At 41.8% G+C, this 19,697-nt stretch overlaps 1 protein-coding gene and 1 long non-coding RNA gene across 3 annotated transcripts in view; one reads left to right on the forward strand and one right to left on the reverse strand.

The window, feature by feature from the left end:
* Positions 1–17,821, reverse strand: part of Kiaa0391 (KIAA0391 ortholog) — a 136,656-nt gene extending 118,835 nt beyond the window's left edge. Inside the window, exons 1-4 of one of the 2 annotated variants that reach the window (XM_013012259.1) lie at positions 17,813–17,821; positions 16,142–16,968; positions 13,705–13,752; positions 12,418–12,550 (exon numbers count right to left, since the gene is read on the reverse strand). In XM_013012259.1, the coding sequence (XP_012867713.1) occupies positions 12,418–12,550; positions 13,705–13,752; positions 16,142–16,956 (996 nt within the window). In that variant the 5' untranslated portion in view covers positions 16,957–16,968; positions 17,813–17,821. Of the gene's footprint in view, positions 1–12,417; positions 12,551–13,704; positions 13,753–16,141; positions 17,213–17,812 lie in introns of those variants that run through there. The other variant, XM_013012258.1, reaches the window with a different exon arrangement.
* Positions 17,822–17,927: 106 nt separating this feature from the next.
* Positions 17,928–18,532, forward strand: LOC105982630. Its single transcript, XR_001174908.1, has 2 exons — positions 17,928–18,110; positions 18,315–18,532. It is a non-coding gene; the product is annotated as an uncharacterized LOC105982630 (long non-coding RNA).
* Positions 18,533–19,697: the final 1,165 nt, after the last annotated feature.

The raw sequence follows: 19,697 nt of genomic DNA on the forward strand, positions 1-19,697 counted from the left end.
AAAAAACAAAAACTCTGACCGCAATTTAATGCCATTATTAAGAATGAAGAACAGACAGGTGCTGATGGTTCACACCTGTAATCCTAGCTACCCAGGAGGCTGAGATCTGATGATCACAGTTCAAAGTGAGCCTGGGCAGGAAGAAAGTCTCTGAGACTCTTTTATTATTTTTTTTGGCAGTCGTAGGGCCTGAACTCTGAGCCTGGGCACTATCCCTCAGCTCTTCAGCTCAAGGCTAGCACTCTACCACTTGAGCCACAGCACCAGTTCTGGCCTTTTCTGCTTATGCAGTGCTGAGGAGTCAAACCCAGGGCCTCATGCATGCAAAACAAGCACATTTACCTCTGAGCCACCTTGCCAGCCCTCTGGGACTCTTATCTCCAATTAACCTCCAGAAAACTGGAAGTAGAACTGTGGTTCAAAGAGTACTACCAAGCAAAAAGAGCTCAAGGACAGTGCCCAGGCCCTGAGTTTAAGCCCCATGACTGACAAAAAAAAAAAAGAATGAAGAACAAACCAAGGTACTAGTGGCTCAGCCTGTAATCCTAACTAAATCAGGAGCCTGAGATCCAGAGGATCATAGTTCAAGACCAGCCAGGCACAAAAGTCAGAGAGACTCCAATCAATTACCAAAAGAACAAAACAGAAAAAACATTATGGCAAAAAGAGCTGGAGGTGCGGCTCAATTGGTAAAGTGCCAGCCAACCAAGCAAGTCAAACAAGTGCTAAGTCTTTTGTTCAAACCCTAGCACCAGAAAAAGAAAAAGACAATAAGAAAAAGAACCTACTGAAATTTTAACACTATTCACATAGCTCTAAATCCACTTTTTGGTCTTTATCATGCCTGCTCAATTAGTGTTGAGTTTAATTTGTGGATATGTGTTATTTCAAGTTCTGCTTTACTTAGTTTACATATGCAGCTCTCCACTTTACCTGTTACCACTAACATAATTTAAACAAAAACGACAAAGATTCAGGTTGTGTTTAAAAGAATCCTACTAGTAAAGGAAATGCAAATAAAAACAACCCTGAGATACCACTACCCCAGTCAGAATGGCCCACATCCTAAATTCAGCCAATGACAAATGCTGGTGGGGACACAGAGAAAGAGGAACCCTATTGCACTGCTGGTGGGAATGTACCCTAATACAACCACTCTGGAATGCAATCTGGAGATATCTCAGAAAACTAAATATAGACCTCTCCTATGACCCAGCCATACCACTCCTAGGCATCTACCCTGAGCAACAGGAACCAGGATGCAAGGACACCTCCATGTTTTTTGCCACACTGTTCACAATAACCAAGATATGGAAACAACCCAGATGCCCCACTACAGATGAATGATCCAAAATGTGGTACCTTATATAGGTACCAATGGAATGCTTTGCAGCCATTAGAAAGGACAAAATAATGGCATTTGCAGAGAAAGGAATGGAACTAGAACAAATCATGTTGGGTGAGGTAAGCCAAGATCAGAGAGACAAACAGCACATGATCTCCCTGATATGCGGATGTTAAACTCTAAATGGAAGGACATATGACAAAGTAAACAGGACTCAAAAACAAAGGGGGGGTGAGTAAGAGGAGGGGTGGGGGGGTAAGGGGAGGGAGATGGGAAGGGATGGTAAGGGAAAACAAAGGAGGAGGCAAAAATGCTTGATAAGAAATGCACTCACGGTGGGGCAGGGGGGAGGCTTGGAAGGGATGTGAAGGGTAAACAAAGGAGGAGGTTGCAATGCTTGATAAGAAATGTACTCATGGGGTTGGGGAGGTGGCTCAGTGGTTGAGCGCTTGCCTTGCATGCCTGAGGCCCTGGATTCGATTCCTCAGCACCACATAAGAAAAAGAATAAAAGCTGGAAGTGGCACTGTGGCTCAAGTGGTAGAGTGCTAGCCTTGAGCTGAAGAGCTGAGGGACAGCGCCAGGCCCAGAGTTCAGGCCCCACGACCAGACCCAAAAAAAAAAAAAAAAAAGAAATGCACTCATTATCTTGCCCATGTAATTGTAACCCCTCTGCACAGTATGTTCACAAAAAATAAAAAAAAATAAAGAAAGAAATGCACTCATTACCTTGCCCATGTAATTGTAACCCCTCTGTACAGTATTTTCAAAATAAAGAAATAAATAAAAATAAAAACAAAGGCCTCTTCCTAATAATGTCATATCATCTCTAGATGACTCCATGTATATGCACCATGGTATATACATGTGCACATCTGAGGGAAGATAGGGGGAGAGTACAGAATCAGAGGAAAAAATACAACAGAGAGGCCCATCAGCTGCACTGAACACTGATGAAAAGTGAACTAAGCAACTCAAGGGCAGCGATGGGAGGGAGGGAATGAGAGAGAAAGGGGAACAGCTTACACTAAGTAAAGGAAAGAAATGTACATATCACCTGAGTTGGAAACAATAGCTGTAGTGTCAAAGTTAAGTTTGTAGAGACCATGATAATGACAATGCACCTCGTGAAGGTTAAAATGTGTGACTTTAAGTATCACTATCCTACAATACTGTGAATTTTGTGAAACTTATGTAATCACTTAATTGCAAAAAAGAAAAAAGTTATGATTTAAAAATAAAATAAAATAAAAATAAAAGATAAATCTTCTAAAGCAGCTAACCTGGTCATAAACTAGAAAGAATTTTATAATGTACTACTGACACCTGCTGGTTGTGTTTTCTAAGTACAGCAAATGCATGTTTTAAAAGAGGTTACTATAATTTTATTTTCTCATTTTTCTCTCAGAATTGTCCCGTATAAATGGGACAATTTTCAAAATTTCACATTAGTAGCCAAGTGCTGGTGACTCACTCCTGTAATCCTACTTACTCAAGAGGTTGAGATCTGAGGATCACAGTTCAAAGCCAGCTTGAACAGAAAAGACTATGAGATTCTTATCTGAACCCAAAAAAACAGGAAGTAGAGCTGTGGCTCAAGTGGCAGAGCAAACCTTGAAAAAAACATGCTCAGGGGCAGCACTCAGGTCCTGATGTGGCCCCAAGACCAGCACTAAAAGTTAGTATTAATGATAATCTCACATAAAAGCAGTTTGTTTTTGATGCCAACTGGACTTTAAAGTCATGGGAACTTTTGGACATCCTGATATTGACTTCTCCAGGCCAGGGGAATTAAATTAGGATCTCAAAATTATGACAGATAATAAGTTTCTGTCATTGTGTGTATTTGTGTGTGTGTGTGTGTGTGCGCGCGCGCGTGCGCGCGCACGTGACACCAATATCAGAGCTTGAGTTCAGGGTCTCCCTCTTGCTTGCTTTTTCTACTCATATCTGCCACTTTACCACTTGAGTCCCCAGTTCTAAAGACTCTATCATTTTGAGACTAAATTTGTAGTAATTTCTTGGGGAAATCCCAGGGAAAACAAGGCTTGAGTTCAAATCCCAGTATTAAAACAAACAAAAAACGACCAATCCCTTAACTCCTCTCACCTAGACCTTTCTGCTCTTTTTTCCTTTCCTATCTAGTCTGTGTTAACTGCTGTCAAAAGTACCACACATCAAATCAACAAAATCCAATACTTTAAAAGTTTTTCAGACAGAATATCACTATGTAGTCCAAGCTGGCCTTTAACTCTCCATACGCTCACCTCAATCTCCTATGTGCTAGAAGTACAGGCATGTTCCACCACACACCTAGCTTCACTGATACAATTCATATTCTACTTCTGTCAGTAAGCCACGCTCTGTTGGAAATACATTCAATCACACTGACAGAGTAATGGCTATACACTCACTAGTCAGATCTCAGCATCCACCTTCTGCCACAATCCTTCTAACTTGTACTGGCATCCTGACATTATCCTTAAGACCCATTCCAAAAGCCCTGCATTTGAGACCCATCTAATTCACCTTGCATCCCATTTAACAGGTGTCACTTCTCTCATCCTTCCCAATAAAGTTGGCTCTGCATATCCACACATTCTATATGCATGGATACAAATTATTTGAAAGACCATATCAGAAAGTTCCAAATAGTAAAACTAAACTCTGCCACATGCTGAGCACTATGCTGAATCTACATGAAAAAAAGTAACATGCAGACACACTCTGCTATCTCTTGCCATATTTCACAGATCCTTAGTTGCCCTTGAGCACGTGATTTTGAACATTATTCACCCTAGTGTCTCATTAATATAACATTTAGTTAGTCTCATTAATATAACATTTAGTTAGATCTACATAATGGTTGTGTCTATGCAGAACAAGTACAGGCTTCATCATTCCCTAAACCAACTCAGTATGACAACTATTTAACAGCATTTACCTTATTTTTAATTCTGAGATGATTTAAAGCATATGAAAGAATACACATAGGCCGTATGCAAATACTATGCCATTTTATATAAAGGTCTTGAGCATCCACTGATTGTGGTATCCATGGGGGTCATGGAGCCAATCCTCCATGGATACTGACGGACAACTGTACACCACACACATCGTCTTCATTTGCTTTTCTGTACTCTTAAATGAAATTTCCCTTAGAACTTTTCCATTTGTGCTTTTTTTGGTGACCCTTCCTACTTTTGAACTTCCTACTTTATCTTGCCTATTCAACACCATTATCTTCACTAATATCTCTTCATCCTGTGAACTAATCTCTCCATCCTCCCCTGACCCTATAATCCTCCAGCCATGACCATTCCATCTCTTTCTTGTCTTCACAGAAATTTTCAAAAGTATAGTTTATGTTCATTGTGTGTTCATTAAACTGCCATAACCTGGCTGAAACTGACATTCATCTAAAACTGAAATTGCTCTCATTTCTGGTCATCAATGACTTCTTTTTTTTTGGGGGGGGGTCCGGTCATGGGGCCTGAACTCTGGGCCTGGGCGCTGTCCCTCAGCTCTTCAGCTCAAAGCTAGCACTCTACCACTTGAGCTACAGTGCCACTTCTGGCTTTTTTTTTTCTTTTTTGCTTATGTGGTGCTGAGGAATGGAACCCAGGGCCTCAGGCATGCAAGGCAAGCGCTCTACCACTGAGCCACCTCCCCAGCCCCATCAATGACTTCTTAAGTCACCAAATCTAATGTACCTTTACTGGTCTTCCTCTCACTAGATTTCTACAGTTCATGTGACTTCTCTTGTGTAGTCTGTGCCAGTACACTGAACAGAGTAAGTCTTACTCTGATTGTTCTATGACTACATGGGACTTCTTACTTCCCTTTCCTATTTTGTGTTCGCCATCTGCCCTCCCAAGTACTCTTGCCACTTTTCCTAGATGAGCTCAGGCTTTCTTGGAGTTTCATTTACTATGGTTCTGATGGTCCCCCACACCTCTAGTATTACCTTTCTTCTTAATGTGGGACCCCAAGTTCTGGGTCTTTGGCTGGCATTAAAACTCAAGTTCATACCTCCTCCTGATAGACAGCATCAATCCAGGGGGATAGAGGCAAAGAAATAAGTGAGAGCTTGTCCTCCATCCACCAAACTAGAATCATGGACATTATTTCTCCCTTTTCACTAGAACCAAATCAAATGCTGGTATTACAAGCCATAAGCTGGTAGTACCTGTAGCTAGTCAAGAGGCTGAGATCTAAGGATTATGGTTCAAAATGAGCTGGAGGAGGAAAGTCCTTGAGACCCTTCGATTAACCAGCAAAAAGTCAAAAGTAGAGCTGTGGCTCAAATGGTAGAGTAATAGCCTTAAGCAAAAAAGCCAAGTGAGAGGGCCTGAGTTCAAGCTCCAAAACTAGCACGTGGGTGAGTGTGCATGCACACATGCACACACACTTTCTCATCTAAAATATTCAAAACTAAGTACTTCCTTCTCACTACTTTTTTTTGTTTTGGGTCGCGGGACTTGAACTCAGGGCCTGAGCTTGTTTTTGCTCAAGGCTAGCACTCTACCACTTTAAACCACAGCTCCACTTCCAGTTTTTGAGTGGTTTAATGGAGGTAAGAGTCTCATGGGGACTTTTCTGCCCAGGTGGCTTTGAACCACGATCCTCAGATCTCAGCCTTCTGAGTAGCTAAGATTACAGGCTTGCGCCACTGGTGCCCAGCCTTCTTCCCTAGTTCTCTACACATGCACCACTTAAGAGCCTCCACTAGATGGAAGTGTTTCTATCTTATCTCTTTCAACTCCTTCTACCCAGCTGCTAGAGAAGTTGCTAAAATTATGTATGTATGCATGTATGTTTGTTTGTTTGTGTGTGTGTGTGTGTGTGTGTGTGTGTCTCTCTCTCTCTCTCTTAAAACATTTTACTGTCTCCTCAGCATCAATCATAAGGTTTGGCAGAGCTGCTTATTATTCTACACACAGAAGAGCAAAAGAGGCTTTCTCATGCCCATTGCTGCTTTAAATTCATTATCAATTTACTCATCACCTAACCTGAGGTTTACAATATTCAGCTATTTCAGGGCTGCAAATCTGTGTGTTGTAGTGTGTATATGTGCCAATAATAGGGCTTAAACTTAGGGCCTTACACTCTTGATTGGCTTTTTTGCTCCAGACTGGCGCTCCACCACTTGAGCCTTAGCTCCACTTTCAGTTTTTTCTGCTTAACTGGAGATAACAGTCTCACAAACTTTTCTGCCTGGTTTGGCTTTAAATTTCAATCCTCAGATCGCAACCTCCTGAGTAGCTAGGATTACAGGTGTGAGTTACCAGGGCCCGGCAAATATTTTCTATAAAAGTCCAAATGGTAAATATTTTAGGCTTTGCAAGCCTCGTGATCTTTTTTTCACTTCCTCAATTCAGCACTACAAAAGCAACCACAGACAAGATATAAGTAAATGAGTATATCTGTGTCCCAGTGACATAGTGATGGGCTAAATTCAAATACACACGCCATGGGTTTGCTGGTGTGCCAACACTTTCTTTTTGTAATAATCATCACTTGTCCCTGGAAACTCCATACAGATCAAGAATTTGGTGCCTGACTGAGAATCTTCACCTCCACCCTAAGTGGCAAAGCAAAGTAGCTGGCACATAAATGTAGTTGTAATTATTCCTATTAAAGGCCCTGTATTTGACCCCCAAGGCAGCATAAAAAAGAAAAGAAGGCACAGTGAGACCAAAAGAGGATACTTTTAGAGAACACAAAAATGCAATGCCTATATGCAGCTAATCATATAAAATAATATTTATCAAAATGAACTCAAAGAAATGGGGAAAAAAAGAAAGAAAGAAAGAAAAGGAGGAAGCCTGGTGATCTTTGAGAGGCAGAGATTAGGAGAATCATAATTCAAGGCCAGCCTACCAAAAAAGTAGTGAGACCCTCATCTCAACTAAGAAACACATATGATCCCAGGTACATAGGAGGCTAGAGGTAACAGGGTCTACTGTGGTCTGAAATGAGTACCAGGCAAAAACATGACACTATCTGAAAAATAACTAAAGCAAAAAAAAAAAGCTGGAGTGGTAGTGTAGTTCTAATCAAAATTAAACCTCCTGATAACCATCCCACCAACTATGCATGCTTTTTGACCTCAATGACTTTCTAGTCCACTTTTATGTCTACTGCCTCACAATTCATAAGCTTCACTTGCTTCACTTCCTTCCTTAGTACCTTGATATTAGGTCCATGATTATACCACTCTCTCACCCACCCTCTCAACTCCTATTTTTCTTCAACTATAGCAAAATCCTGCAGGACCAGGGATACTGAAAATGGCTGTCAGCAGAGATCGATGGCATTACAAATGCACCTCTCCAGTCTCATTCCAGGCTTCAAGCATTAATCAATGCTTTTCCCAATCCTCTCACAAATAATCCAACTTACAATACTTAAAAGCTCTCCTAAACTCACTTACACTACTTTCTTATTTCTAAATGACCAACTTCTTCCTGCCCTCAAAAGAAATTAGAAGTGAGAACAAAGGCTCTAAATTTTTCTCCCTGCTTACACACTTAACTAAGCCATTATTCCTTCCCTTGAGGCTCACCTAGAGTGGGTTTTATCCAAATCACCAAAAGTGCTCAAAAAAAGCTCACCCATGTTGCAAAGATAAAATCCCAAATCAACCCAGAGATGTGCCCCTATGCACTCTAACAAGAATATGGGGTTTGTTTGTTTTTTCTTTCAGTACAGAGAACTGAACTCAGGACTTCTTGTTTGCGAGGCAAGCACCGTATCAATTGAAGCTATACCTCCTGCCACATTTTGGCATTGGTTATTTTCCAACAGAGTCTTAATTTATGCCCAGGCCTGCCTGGGCTTTGATGCTCCTACTTATGCCTTTACACATTGTTGGAGACAACAGGTACAAGCCATCAAACCCAGCCATGTGTTGCGATGGAGTCTCTTGAACTCTTTCTTATGCTTTAGCTGGACTCAAACCAGGATCTTCAAGGCCCTATCTCTGCCTCCCAAGTAGCTAAAATTATAGACGTGAGTCATTGTGCCTGGTTAGAGGGATACATTTTCTTTTCTTTTCTTGTTGTGCCACCATGGGGTCTAAGTTCAGGGACTAAGCACTGTCCCTGAACTTTTTTGCTCAAGGCTAGTGCTCTACCACTTGAGCCACAGCTCCACTTCCAACTTTTGGTAGTCTCATGGACTTTCCTATCCAGCCTGGCTTCAAACTATAATTCTCAAATCTCAGCCTCCTGAATAGTTAGGATTATAGGCATGAGTCACCGACACCTGGCTTCAGATACATTTCTCTATCTTTTTTTAAATTTTGAAAATACCGTACAGAGGGGTTACAATTACATAGGCAAGGTAATGAGTGCATTTCTTTTTCTTTTCTTTTCTTTTTTTTTGTCAGTCGTGGGGCTTGAACTCTGGGCTTGGGTGCTGTCCCTGTCTGTGATCTTCAGCTCAAGGCGAGCGCTCTACCGCTTGAGCCACAGTGCCACTTCCGGTTTTCTAGTGGTTTATTGGGGATAAGAGTCTCATGGACTTTCCTGCCCGGGCTGGCTTTGAACCGCAATCCTCAGATCTCAGCCTCCTGAGTAGCTAGGATTACAGGCATGAGCCACCAGTGCTTGGCTGATGAGTGCAATTCTTATCAAGCATTGTTGCCAACCCCTTGTTTCCTCTTGACATCCCTTCCCATCTCCCCCCTCTCAGATACATTTCTTTTTTTTGGGGGGGGGTCCAGTCGTGGGGCCTGAACTCTGGGCCTGGGCGCTGTCCCTCAGCTCTTCAGCTCAAGGCTAACGCTCTACCACTTGAGCCACAGTGCCATTTCCGACTGTTTTCTTTTTGCTTATGTGGTGCTGAGGAATCAAACCCAGGGCCTCTGGCATGCAAGGCAAGCGCTCTACCACTGAGCCACCTTCCCAGCCCAGAGTTCAGGCCCCATGACTGGACCCCCCCCAAAAAAAAGATGATTTTAAGCGAAATGAACCCCAAGATAGGGACACAGTCATTTTTTCTTTCTAGCTATTGTTTTTAATGTACTTATAATGTACTATTTGATCTTTTTGTTTCTTTTGTATGTTCTTCCCCCATGGTATAACCCATTTTCACTGTCTTTGATTCTGGTGCTCTGCATCTTTATATACATTTTTCTAGTCTGGGGAGGGGAAGGGAAATAAGAAAATGCTTAAATAAGGATACAGGTTGACTCATTGTCAACCAGTTGAAAACTATGTTCAACTATGTTGAAAATAGACTTTACAATTTCGGGATTGGGGGTAGGGAGGAGTTGGGGAGGTGGGGAGCGAAGGGATGGTAGGGGAAAAACAAAGGAGGAGGTAACAAGGCTCAATAGGAAATATGCTCATTACCTTACTCATGTAACTGTAACCCCTCTGTACAGTATTTTTACAATAAAAAACATATATGTGTGTTTTTTTAATCTTTCCAAATAGGGAGAGATAAAGTAAAACTCTCCCTGCCTCCCCCGCTCCCCCAAAGAACCCAGTATTAATTCCAGGTTCTAATCAGTAGTGAGAATCACAAAGAGTAGTTATATACTTTTTTTTTTTTTTTTGGTTCTGGGCTTGAACTCTTGGCCTGGGTGCTTGTGCCTCAGCTTTTCAGCTTAAGGCTAGCACTCTACCACTTGAGCCACAGCACCACTTCCGGCTTTTTCTGCTTATGGGGTGCTGAGAATCAAACCCAGGCCCTCATGCATGCAAGGCAAACACTCTACCGCTGAGCCACCTTCCCAGCCCCTTTTTATTTTATTTATTTATTTATTTATTTTTTGGGGGGGGTCTGGTTGTGGAGCCTGAACTCTGGGCCTGGGCGCTGTCCCTCATCTCTTCAGCTCAAGGCTAGCGCTCTACCACTTGAGCCACAGCACCACTTCCAGCTTTTTTCTTTTTGCTTATGTGGTGCCTCATGCATGCAAGGCAAGCGCTCTACTACTGAGCCACCTTCCCAGCCCCTAAAATCATCTTATATGTCATATGTACATAGCTTTTGACCTTTTTAACACTGGGTTCTAAATCTCTTATCAACAAAAAAAAAAAAAACCTTCCTTCTATTAATATGCAATTAATAGAATTCTCATTTAAAAGGAATTTTGGAGGGCTGGGAAGGTGGCTCAGTGGTAGAGCACTTACCTTGCATGCATGAAGCCCTGGGTTCAATTCCTCAGCACCACATAAACAAAAAGAAAAAAGCCGGAAGTGGCACTGTGGCTCAAGTGGTAGAGCGCTAGCCTTGAGCTGAAGAGCTGAGGGACAGCACCCAGGCCCAGATTTCAAGCCCCACGACCGGACCAAAAAAAAAAAAGGAATTTTGGAGCCAGACACTGGTGGCTCATGCCTATAATTCTAGCTACTCATGATTTAAGGATCACGGTTTGAAGCCAGCCAGAGCAGAAAAGTCCATGAGACTCTTATCTCCAATAAACTAAGTGGTGGAGTGCTAGCCTTGAGCAAAAGAAGCTTAAGTTCAAGTAAAATTAATAAATAAGGAATTTTGGCAATGTCTAGTCACTGACCCGATTAAAAAACATATTCAATTAGGAACTCTAAGACTTGCTTAGGAATATTTCAAGGTGAGAGCCTGGGATAGTAATGGAGAGATGCTAAAAAAAAAAAAAAGGTGCAGGAAGCCTTGCACAGGTAGCTCACAGCTCTGATAGTGCAGAGGCTGAGATTTAAGGATCCCAGTTTGAAAGCAGTCCAGGCAGAGAGTTCACAAGACTCCATTACAATTAACCAGCAAAGAGAGAAAATATAGCATTTATAGAATGTGTTCCTGATTAATAAATGTAGGAGTTGAAATCATTACAAAACCATTTTGCGGGGCTGGGAAGGTAGCTCAGTGGTAGAGCGCTTGCCTTGCATGCTTGAGGGCCTGGGTTCAATTCCCCAGCACCACATAAGCAAAAAGAAAAAAAGCCAAAGTGGCGCTGTGGCTCAAGTGGTAGAGCACTAGCCTTGAGCTGAAGAGCTGAGGGACAGCGCCCAGGCCCAGAGTTCAGGCCCCATGACCGGACCCCCCAAAAAAAAAAAAAAGAAAAAAGAAAAAAAGCCAAAGTGGCGCTATGGCTTAAGTGGTAGAGCACTAGCCTTGAGCTGAAGAGCTGAGAGACAACGCCCAGGCCCAGAGTTCAGGCCCCACGACTGGACCCCCCCCCAAAAAAAAAATTTTGCAACCTCCAATGGTTGGCATGATTTCCATTATGTGCAAAACATTGGTCAAAGTAAATGGGTGACAGGACAGCATAGTCTTGAACTACCACCTCACAAATATATTCAATATGAAGCGGAAAATGTATCTTTACAACGGAGAGATCCAGAAGTTACTCTCTTCATCAAGATATCATTTGGTATATTCAAAGGCACTTAAACCAAACTAATAAAAAGCTAACAGGAAAATCAGAGAGCTTTATATTCTTACTACTCAAAATTTGACCCCAAAGCCAAAATCACACTATCTGGAGTGTGTTGGAAATATAGCACCTTAGGCCCCATTCCAGACAACTAAGTTAGAATTAGAATGAATTTATTTATTTATGTATTATTTTGTGTGTGTGTGCTGGTATTGGGGCTTGAACTCAAGGCTTTGCCCTTGCCCAGCTAGTTTACTCATGGCAACACTTGAACCATGCCTCAGCCTGTGGCCCTTTGGTAGTTATTTTGGCGTGGAAGTCTTGAGAACATTTCTGCCTGGCTGGGTTTGAAACTTCATCCTCCAGATCTCAGCCTCCTGGGAAGCCAGGATTACAGGAATTTATGTATACTTATTATAACCAGATTGCAACATGACTGATTTCAACAAATAATCATAAACCCAATTATTCTATGAAATTCCAAGTAATCTTTGGCAACTATAGCAATGGGTCAAATCCAGCGTACTGCTTGTTTTCATAAACAATTTTAACAAGACACAGTCATAGTTATTCATTTTTCCATTGTCTATGCAGAATTGAAAATTGTAATAGAGACTGAATGACCCACAAAGCCTAAAATATCCACTATCTGGCCTTTATAGAAAAAAAATTCAGGGCCCCTTCTAGAACACAAAGTCTGTTGTACTCACCTGAGGTGTTGTCTTCCTGTATTGATCACCTCCATCTATCACATCCTTCATGATTTTTCCCTTGAGATATTCATACTCTTCTGGACTTAGGTGAATAGATTCTAAAGTTTTTCCACAGCCTAAACACTGACCACTGCAATTACAATGTTTTTTATGTTAAATAATGTCCTGGAAAAGGACTTTTTCTAAAATGAATAATTCCTATGCTGAGGAAACTGAAAGTCAGTGAGAACTTAAAACACTGGTGATTATTATGTACATACAATTTTTTGTAAGCCTAAAAATATCACAGATCACTGTACCAAAAAATCCAAACAAGTGCTTGTCATGCACCTGAATAAAACTTTTAAAATAATTCTGGATCTCTAGGCATTCACACACACTGAGATCAAAGGAGGACACGCTTAGGGAAGGAACACAAAGGCACAATGCCTCTGGCCATATAAAATAATATTTCCTGAAATGAACTCTAGAAAATGGAAAAAGGAAGTATCCATTTCTTTTTGTCTTGTTTGTTCACTTATCTATCTTTGGGTACAGATATGTAGGGGGTAGAGAAACAAAGGGACAAAGGGTAAACAAATGCAGCAATGGTACTCACTAGACACTATGTTGAAAATGAACTATCCAACTGGTGCATGTGGACAGGAGAGAAAAACTGGGAGGGAACCATGGAAGGGGTACCCGACTTTTGAAACAGTAACCCCTCTGTATATCATCTTTATAATAACAATTTTAAAAATATTTAATAATTTTTTAAAAATTCCTGAATCACAACTGGGGTCCCAAATCTTTAGAGGCAAATACATTTACAGACTCATAATACCAACAAGAAAAACATTTTGACCATTACAGAGTCTCTGTATACAAAATATGGCTTTTTTTCTCCTCAAGCACTCTAGTGATACATAATATTAATTAATTATCCTATTCCTAAAGTGTTCTTAAATATTTTTAAATCAATAGCAAGAAGAATCAAACAATTTCTTTTTTTGGGGGGGGGAGGACAGGGGGGTCCAGTTGTGTGGCCTGAACTCTGGGCCTGGGCACTGTCCCTCAGCTCTTTGGCTCAAGGCTAGCGCTCTACCACTTGAGCCACAACGCCACTTCCGGCTTTTTTCTTTTTGCTTATGTGGTGCTGAGGAGTCAAACCCAGGGTCTCATGCATGCAAGGCAAGCGCTCTACCTCTGAGCCACCTTCCTAGCCCCTCAAACAATTTCAAAATAAACAAGTTAGCAATAACCTGAATCAAAGAAGTTAAAAAAAAGCTGAATGTTGGTCTATACCTTTCCTGGATTGTGGTGAATTGTCCTTTCCATTGTTTTCCAGGCATACTACAAAAAAAAAAAAAAGATCAGAGGACTAAATCAGCAAAAGTTGTTAAATTCCAAGGAAACAGAAAGATATTCACTGTATTTAGTAATTCAGTAAGATCTACCTCTGAAAAGGTGAGGATACTTTCTTATCAATGTTTGATAAGATTGGTTGTTATCGTGTGATAGAGATAAAGGACTGGTGGATCCTACTATTCATGTCATTCTTTCTGGCTTTGCTGCCATCCAACCCTGTCTCTTCCAAATCTAAATTTACCTTCTCTGGAGCTGTAGAGGAAGCAGATGACCTGCTGGATGGTGATGACTCATGCCTATTATCCTAGCTATTCAGATGCCCAAGATTTGAGAAATCAAGGTCTGAAGCTAGCATAAGAAGAAAAGTCTGAAATTCTTTTTTTAGTCAGTCATGGGGCTTGAATTCTGAGCCTGGGTGCTGTCCCTGAGCTCTTCAGCTCAAGATGAGCACTCTACCACATGAACAACAGCACCACTTCTGGTTTTCTGGTGGTTTATTGGAGATAAGAGTCTCACAGACATTCCTGCCTGAGCTGGCTTTGAAAAGTGATCCTTAGATCTCAGCCTCCTGAGTAGCTAGGATTACAGGCCTGAGACACCAGTACCCAGCTTAAGTCTGAGACTCTTATGTCCAATTAACTAGCAAAAGTGGGGAGTGGAGGAGTGGCTCAAGTGGAAGAGTGCCAGCTATCAGCCAGAAAAAAAAGCAGAGTGAGAGTATGAGGCCCTGAGATCAAGCCCCAGGACTGACAGAAAGAGAAAGAGAAAGAACAAATGACCTTAGTAGTATCATCTCTAAATCAAAGTCAACTCTCCCCTATTCCATGAAGCTTTCAGAGTAATTGCTCCTGTTAGCAATGAGAGTAACGTCTCTCATTTTTTTTCTATTGTTTTATACCACTGTTAACTATCAGATACTATATTCCTAGTCAGGTGAGAATGTCAACATAAAGATATTATGTCACAACCCATTTAGAGTACCTAACCTTAATTTTGGAGTCATCAAAGAATTATTGCTTCCTTTTTTTGTTTTAATCAGCCTATTCTTTTTTTTTTTTTTTTCCTTGTTCCAAGGGCTTGAACTCAGGGCCTGGGCACTGCCCCTGAGCCACTTTGTGCTCAAGGCTAGTGCTCTACCATTTGATACACAGCACCACTTCTGGCTTTTTCTTAGTAATATATTGGAGATAAGAGTCTCACAGACTTTTCTGCCCTGGCTGGCTTCCAACTGGAATCCTCAGATCTCAGCCTCCTAAGTAGCTAGGATTATAGGTGTGAGCCACTGGTGCCCAACTAGCCTATTCTTTTCCTCTTTGGCGGGGAGGGGAAATGGGGGTGAGGGAAGTGGTGGTGAGACTGGGTTTTGAACTCAAGGACCATTCTACCTTTGAGCCATATTCAGTTTATCCTCTCCTCCTTCATTATACACATATTATGATCACTTTCTATTGATTATATCACCATCTCCTCTTACTCTGTGTGTGTGTTTGCACATGCATGTGCACCAGACTAGTACTGGGGCAACTCAAGGCCTCACACTCTTTTGGCTTTCTTGTATGCTTACCATTTGAGTCAGGCCTCTACTCCAGTGTTTTCCTGGTTAATTAGAAATGGAGTCATAATGGACTTTCTGCCTAGGCTGGCTTGAACCTTGATCTTCCAGATCTCAAGCCTCTGAGTAGCTAGAATTACAATGTGTTAGCCACTGGCATCCTGCTCCTCCCAGTTCTTAAGTCAGGACCCCATGTTATCTCATTCAAACAAAAAGTTGTATTTAAACAAACATCATATTTTTAGTCTTAACCCCGTCTAATCTGCTTCCCATTATTTTATCAATTACTTTTCTAAAACTACACTCCAATCAAAATTCTTGATAACAGAATAAAATCCAAACTCTGGAATGCTGTTAAAATTAGAATGAAGGCTGGAGTTATGACCCAAGTGGTAGAGTACCTGCCTAGCAAGAACAAGTCTCTGAGTTAAAATGTCAGTACTGAAAAAATAAACCAACAAGTTATATACTTGAGATTAGACAGAATAAATACAGGTCTGTACTTCAATCGGATTTCAGAGGACCTTCTAAAATACTAACACAGACCAATAACAACTCCAGTAGAACATTAAATTCCACTCTTGCTACAATTTCTAGTCACAGATACATCATGCTATATTAATCTGAAAAACATTTCAGAAACGACTTCAGAAAACAATAGTTCTAAAAGAAAAAAATAAAATTTAAGTGCTCTATAATTACTGTTATGTAAGAGAAGAAATTGAATATGCTATTTTTTAGAGACCCAAACAACATAAAAGAGGGGCTATTTGTAAGAGATAAATATTAAAATAAATGCATGCAAAGAAAAATCAAAATTACCTTTCAAACCATGTTTTTATACTGTGTACAAATGATTCTCCAGGATACAGCTGGTTATTTCTTAGATACAAAAGGATGTCTAGTAGTTTGTTTGAATAGTGATCATCTTTTATGCCTTTTCCAAAATCAAAGAAGGCTTTTAAAGTTTCCATCATAGGAATAATATTATGCCCTAGCAATTCCTGATATAAATTCCAAGCTGTGTCCACATCTTGATGAAGGAGAGCTCCCTGGATACAGTCACTATAGTTCTTTTTTGAAGGGATCATGACTTTTTTCATATCCTCTAATAGCAGCAAGGCCTCTCTCCACCTGTCTGAATGGATTAATCCCCGGATAAGAAGACCGTAACCTGAAGATTCTAAGCGCTTGTATCTGGATTTCATGATTTCATAGACATCAATAACTTCTGATGTTTGCTTATGAATAACACAGAGATACAAATACTTTACTAGTAAATTATAACTTACTATTCCATTGTTTTTTGCTGCTACCCATGCCAGTAGAGATTTAGCCACATCTATTGAGGCATGGCACTGAGTCATCTGAGAACTGATCCAGTCTTCAAAATTTGCCTTTCCTTCAAAATCTTCTTTAAGTCTATCCCACTCCTCTGAATTCAAAGGTTTTGTTGGGAGTTGAATACTGCTTCTCTCCTTGAGTAAGGCATGATCTTTACTCTGTAGATTAGTCAACAGTGATCTCTTCTTAGCAGCTCCAGCTGCAAAAAGATAAGAAGAATCAGAAGAAACTTGCTTCTTATGGTCCTTGTCTCCTTTCTTGAGAAATCTGGTGTTGGCAATCAGCAGATCCATTGCTTTGTTATTCTGTGGAGACATAGTTTTAAGAGAAAACCATCTCTGTTGGCTCCTGATGGCACAGTAACCAGGGGAAAAGAAACAGAGAGAAGAGTGCCCTGGGTCCAGCTCAAAGTAAGGTTTGTTCTTCCACAGCTTAGGAAAGCTTCGAAAACCAGACAAACAGAAAGCCATTCTGCAGTGAAAGCAGCACCGGACAATGAGTGTAATGTTTTCTTTAAAAAATAAAATAAAAAAATAAATTTTAAAAGGCCTACTTCTACATCAAAATGATAAACGAAGGGACATGGCGTCAAAGAGCATCTATCTAAAGACTTATTTCTCCTTTACAAACAAATGATGGTTCTTCTTTGGGGGTTATTTCAGTATCAACAAAAGTGAGTTCTCTCCATTGAACAGCAACTAGGGGACATCCAACATTGGTCCCGAGCACTAATCCAGGGACAGAACAGGATTCCTTTGGTACCTCTTACATTCCAATCTGCGAACCTGAGGCAAAAGCACAAGAAAGAATGATTCAAAATGGATCACTACGGTCCTGAAAATGATCAGGACTGTACAGGAGAGGGAATCGGAGAACAAAGTTAAAACCGTGACCAGAAGACCCTCAACCTTAGCCCCATAGCAGTCACAATGACGAAAAACAGTCTAGGGATCCCCGCTCAAGGTATGCCTCCCCAGGCCACAAAATTCCTCAGACGGGAGAGGAGAACTGGTGAGGTAGGGAGTCAGCGGAACCAACAACTCAGATAAGCAAGTGGGGGCCAGGAAGACCGGCGATTTGACCGTGGAATGAAGTTCATTCAATATCTCACTCAAAAACTTGTTCCCACAACTTCATTCAACAACTCACCACAGCACGCTTAACGCAACCATAAACTCGGCAGGAACTACAGGGTCCACAATGCACTGCGACGTCCCACGCATGCGCAGGCGTGACTGATAGGAAAGGCCTTCTGCCGGGCCTGGAGGCGATTAGAGGGGGAGAAATGGTGATTTTAGAGATTTTAGTGACGAAGAAGGCTAGAGACGGCTGATAAAGGTTCTACTACACTCACGAGACCGTGAGGGCTTCTAGATCAGTGAAAAAAGATACTGAAGATCTAGCTGCGTTCCGGCGGGAAGTGCGGGAGGAACTACCAGATCACGTGGTGCGCATGCGCCAGGGACCCAAGCTGAAGCATACGTAGGCTTCTTCGGTCTGACCTTTAGAATCGGGTTTGGTAAGGTTGGGACGCCTCCTTGAGAAGGATCACTTTTTCCCTCTTTTTTCCATGTCTATTTCCCACCTGTGAGCGTGATGGTCGCATCCACAATAGCTACTCTACAGTAATCGCTTTTTGCTTCTCTGACAGTACTTCCGCCCGCGTCCAAGATGGCTGTGGGACGACGTTCCTGACATCCTGTGGGTTCGGCTGCGTCTGACGTAAGCGGCAGCGTCTGACGTAAGGGCTGGTAAGGGGTGGAGCAGTCAACAAACAGCAAATGCGGGTGCTGGTGAGCGAGAGTCAGCTATGGACTGGAAAGAAGCGCTTCGCCGGAGACTAGCGACTCCCCGCAGGGATCGGGAGGGTGAGTTTGGGAGGAGCAGCTGGCTGGGGTGGGGAGAGCTGAGAGGAGGAGCCAGTGGGAGCGGTGAAAACTCCTTTGTCTTACTCTGTAAAACTGACCCAGGGAGGCGGGAGTGGAATAGGCTTTACTGAAAAGAACAGGCTTGACTCGAACTCCTTGGGAAGTGAAGGAACGAGAAGCTTAGCCGTAGCTCCTGACTTCCATACTCTCTGTCTCGACTTGTGAAGAATAACCGAGAACTCAGGCTCCAGTCAATTCTTCCACGCGCGCGTGTTGCTTGTTTTAAGGATCTCCTTATGGAGCCCAAGCAGGCCTCCCATCTGCTTCCTACATTTTTAGCTTCACCGATGTTAGCCATTTTAGATTTTTCAATTCATTTTTCCTTGTCCCTTTTCTCTGCCTCCTTCACACTTTCCTCATAGCTTCTCAGTTCCACACCTGCACTCCAGGCAGGTGCAATTGGCTAGATAGAAACAACCCTAGTGAGTTGCAGTAACTTTTAATCCATGTCCACTAGGCTAAGATAGATAGCTTAGTCGCATTTGTCACCTCCCAACCATAAGTGTGGTTCTCTGCCTCCACTGTTGGAGGACTGTCCAGGCTTTTATTTGAGAGCCCCTCCCCTCCAGCACCAGATCATATTTCCTTACTTATATTCTCTGACTTCTCTCCAGCCTTTTCCTCAATTTCTTTCATAAATCATCAAATTTTCGTTCCCTTCTGGATCACTGCCATTAGCACCGACAACCGTATGGTAATGTACCCTATCTTTAAAGAAGTTCTTTGAGCCAGGTGCTGGTGTCTCAGGCCTGTAATCCTAGCTACTCGGAGACTGAGATCTGAGAATTGTGGTTCTAAGCTCTATACACTAGATTCCCAGTAATTTTTCCCCCAGTACTTAGAATTGACCTCACAGTCTTGTGCATACTAAACAAGTGCTGTTCCACTGACCCACACTCCTAGCGCCAATAAATATATTTGGTAGAATTAATTAGGTATAGGTCTATATGAGAGGTGGTCATTTCAGGCAGAGACAAACCATAGTGATAAACAAAAGTGGGCTGGGAAAGTGGCTCAGTGGTAGAGCGCTTGCCTTGCATGCATGAGGCCCTGGGTTCGATTCCTCAGCACCACATAAGAAAAAAGAAAAAAGCTGGAAGTGGTAC

The sequence above is a fragment of the Dipodomys ordii genome, unplaced genomic scaffold (genome assembly GCF_000151885.1).
Source record: "Dipodomys ordii isolate 6190 unplaced genomic scaffold, Dord_2.0 Scaffold16, whole genome shotgun sequence".
NCBI lineage: Eukaryota > Metazoa > Chordata > Mammalia > Rodentia > Heteromyidae > Dipodomys > Dipodomys ordii.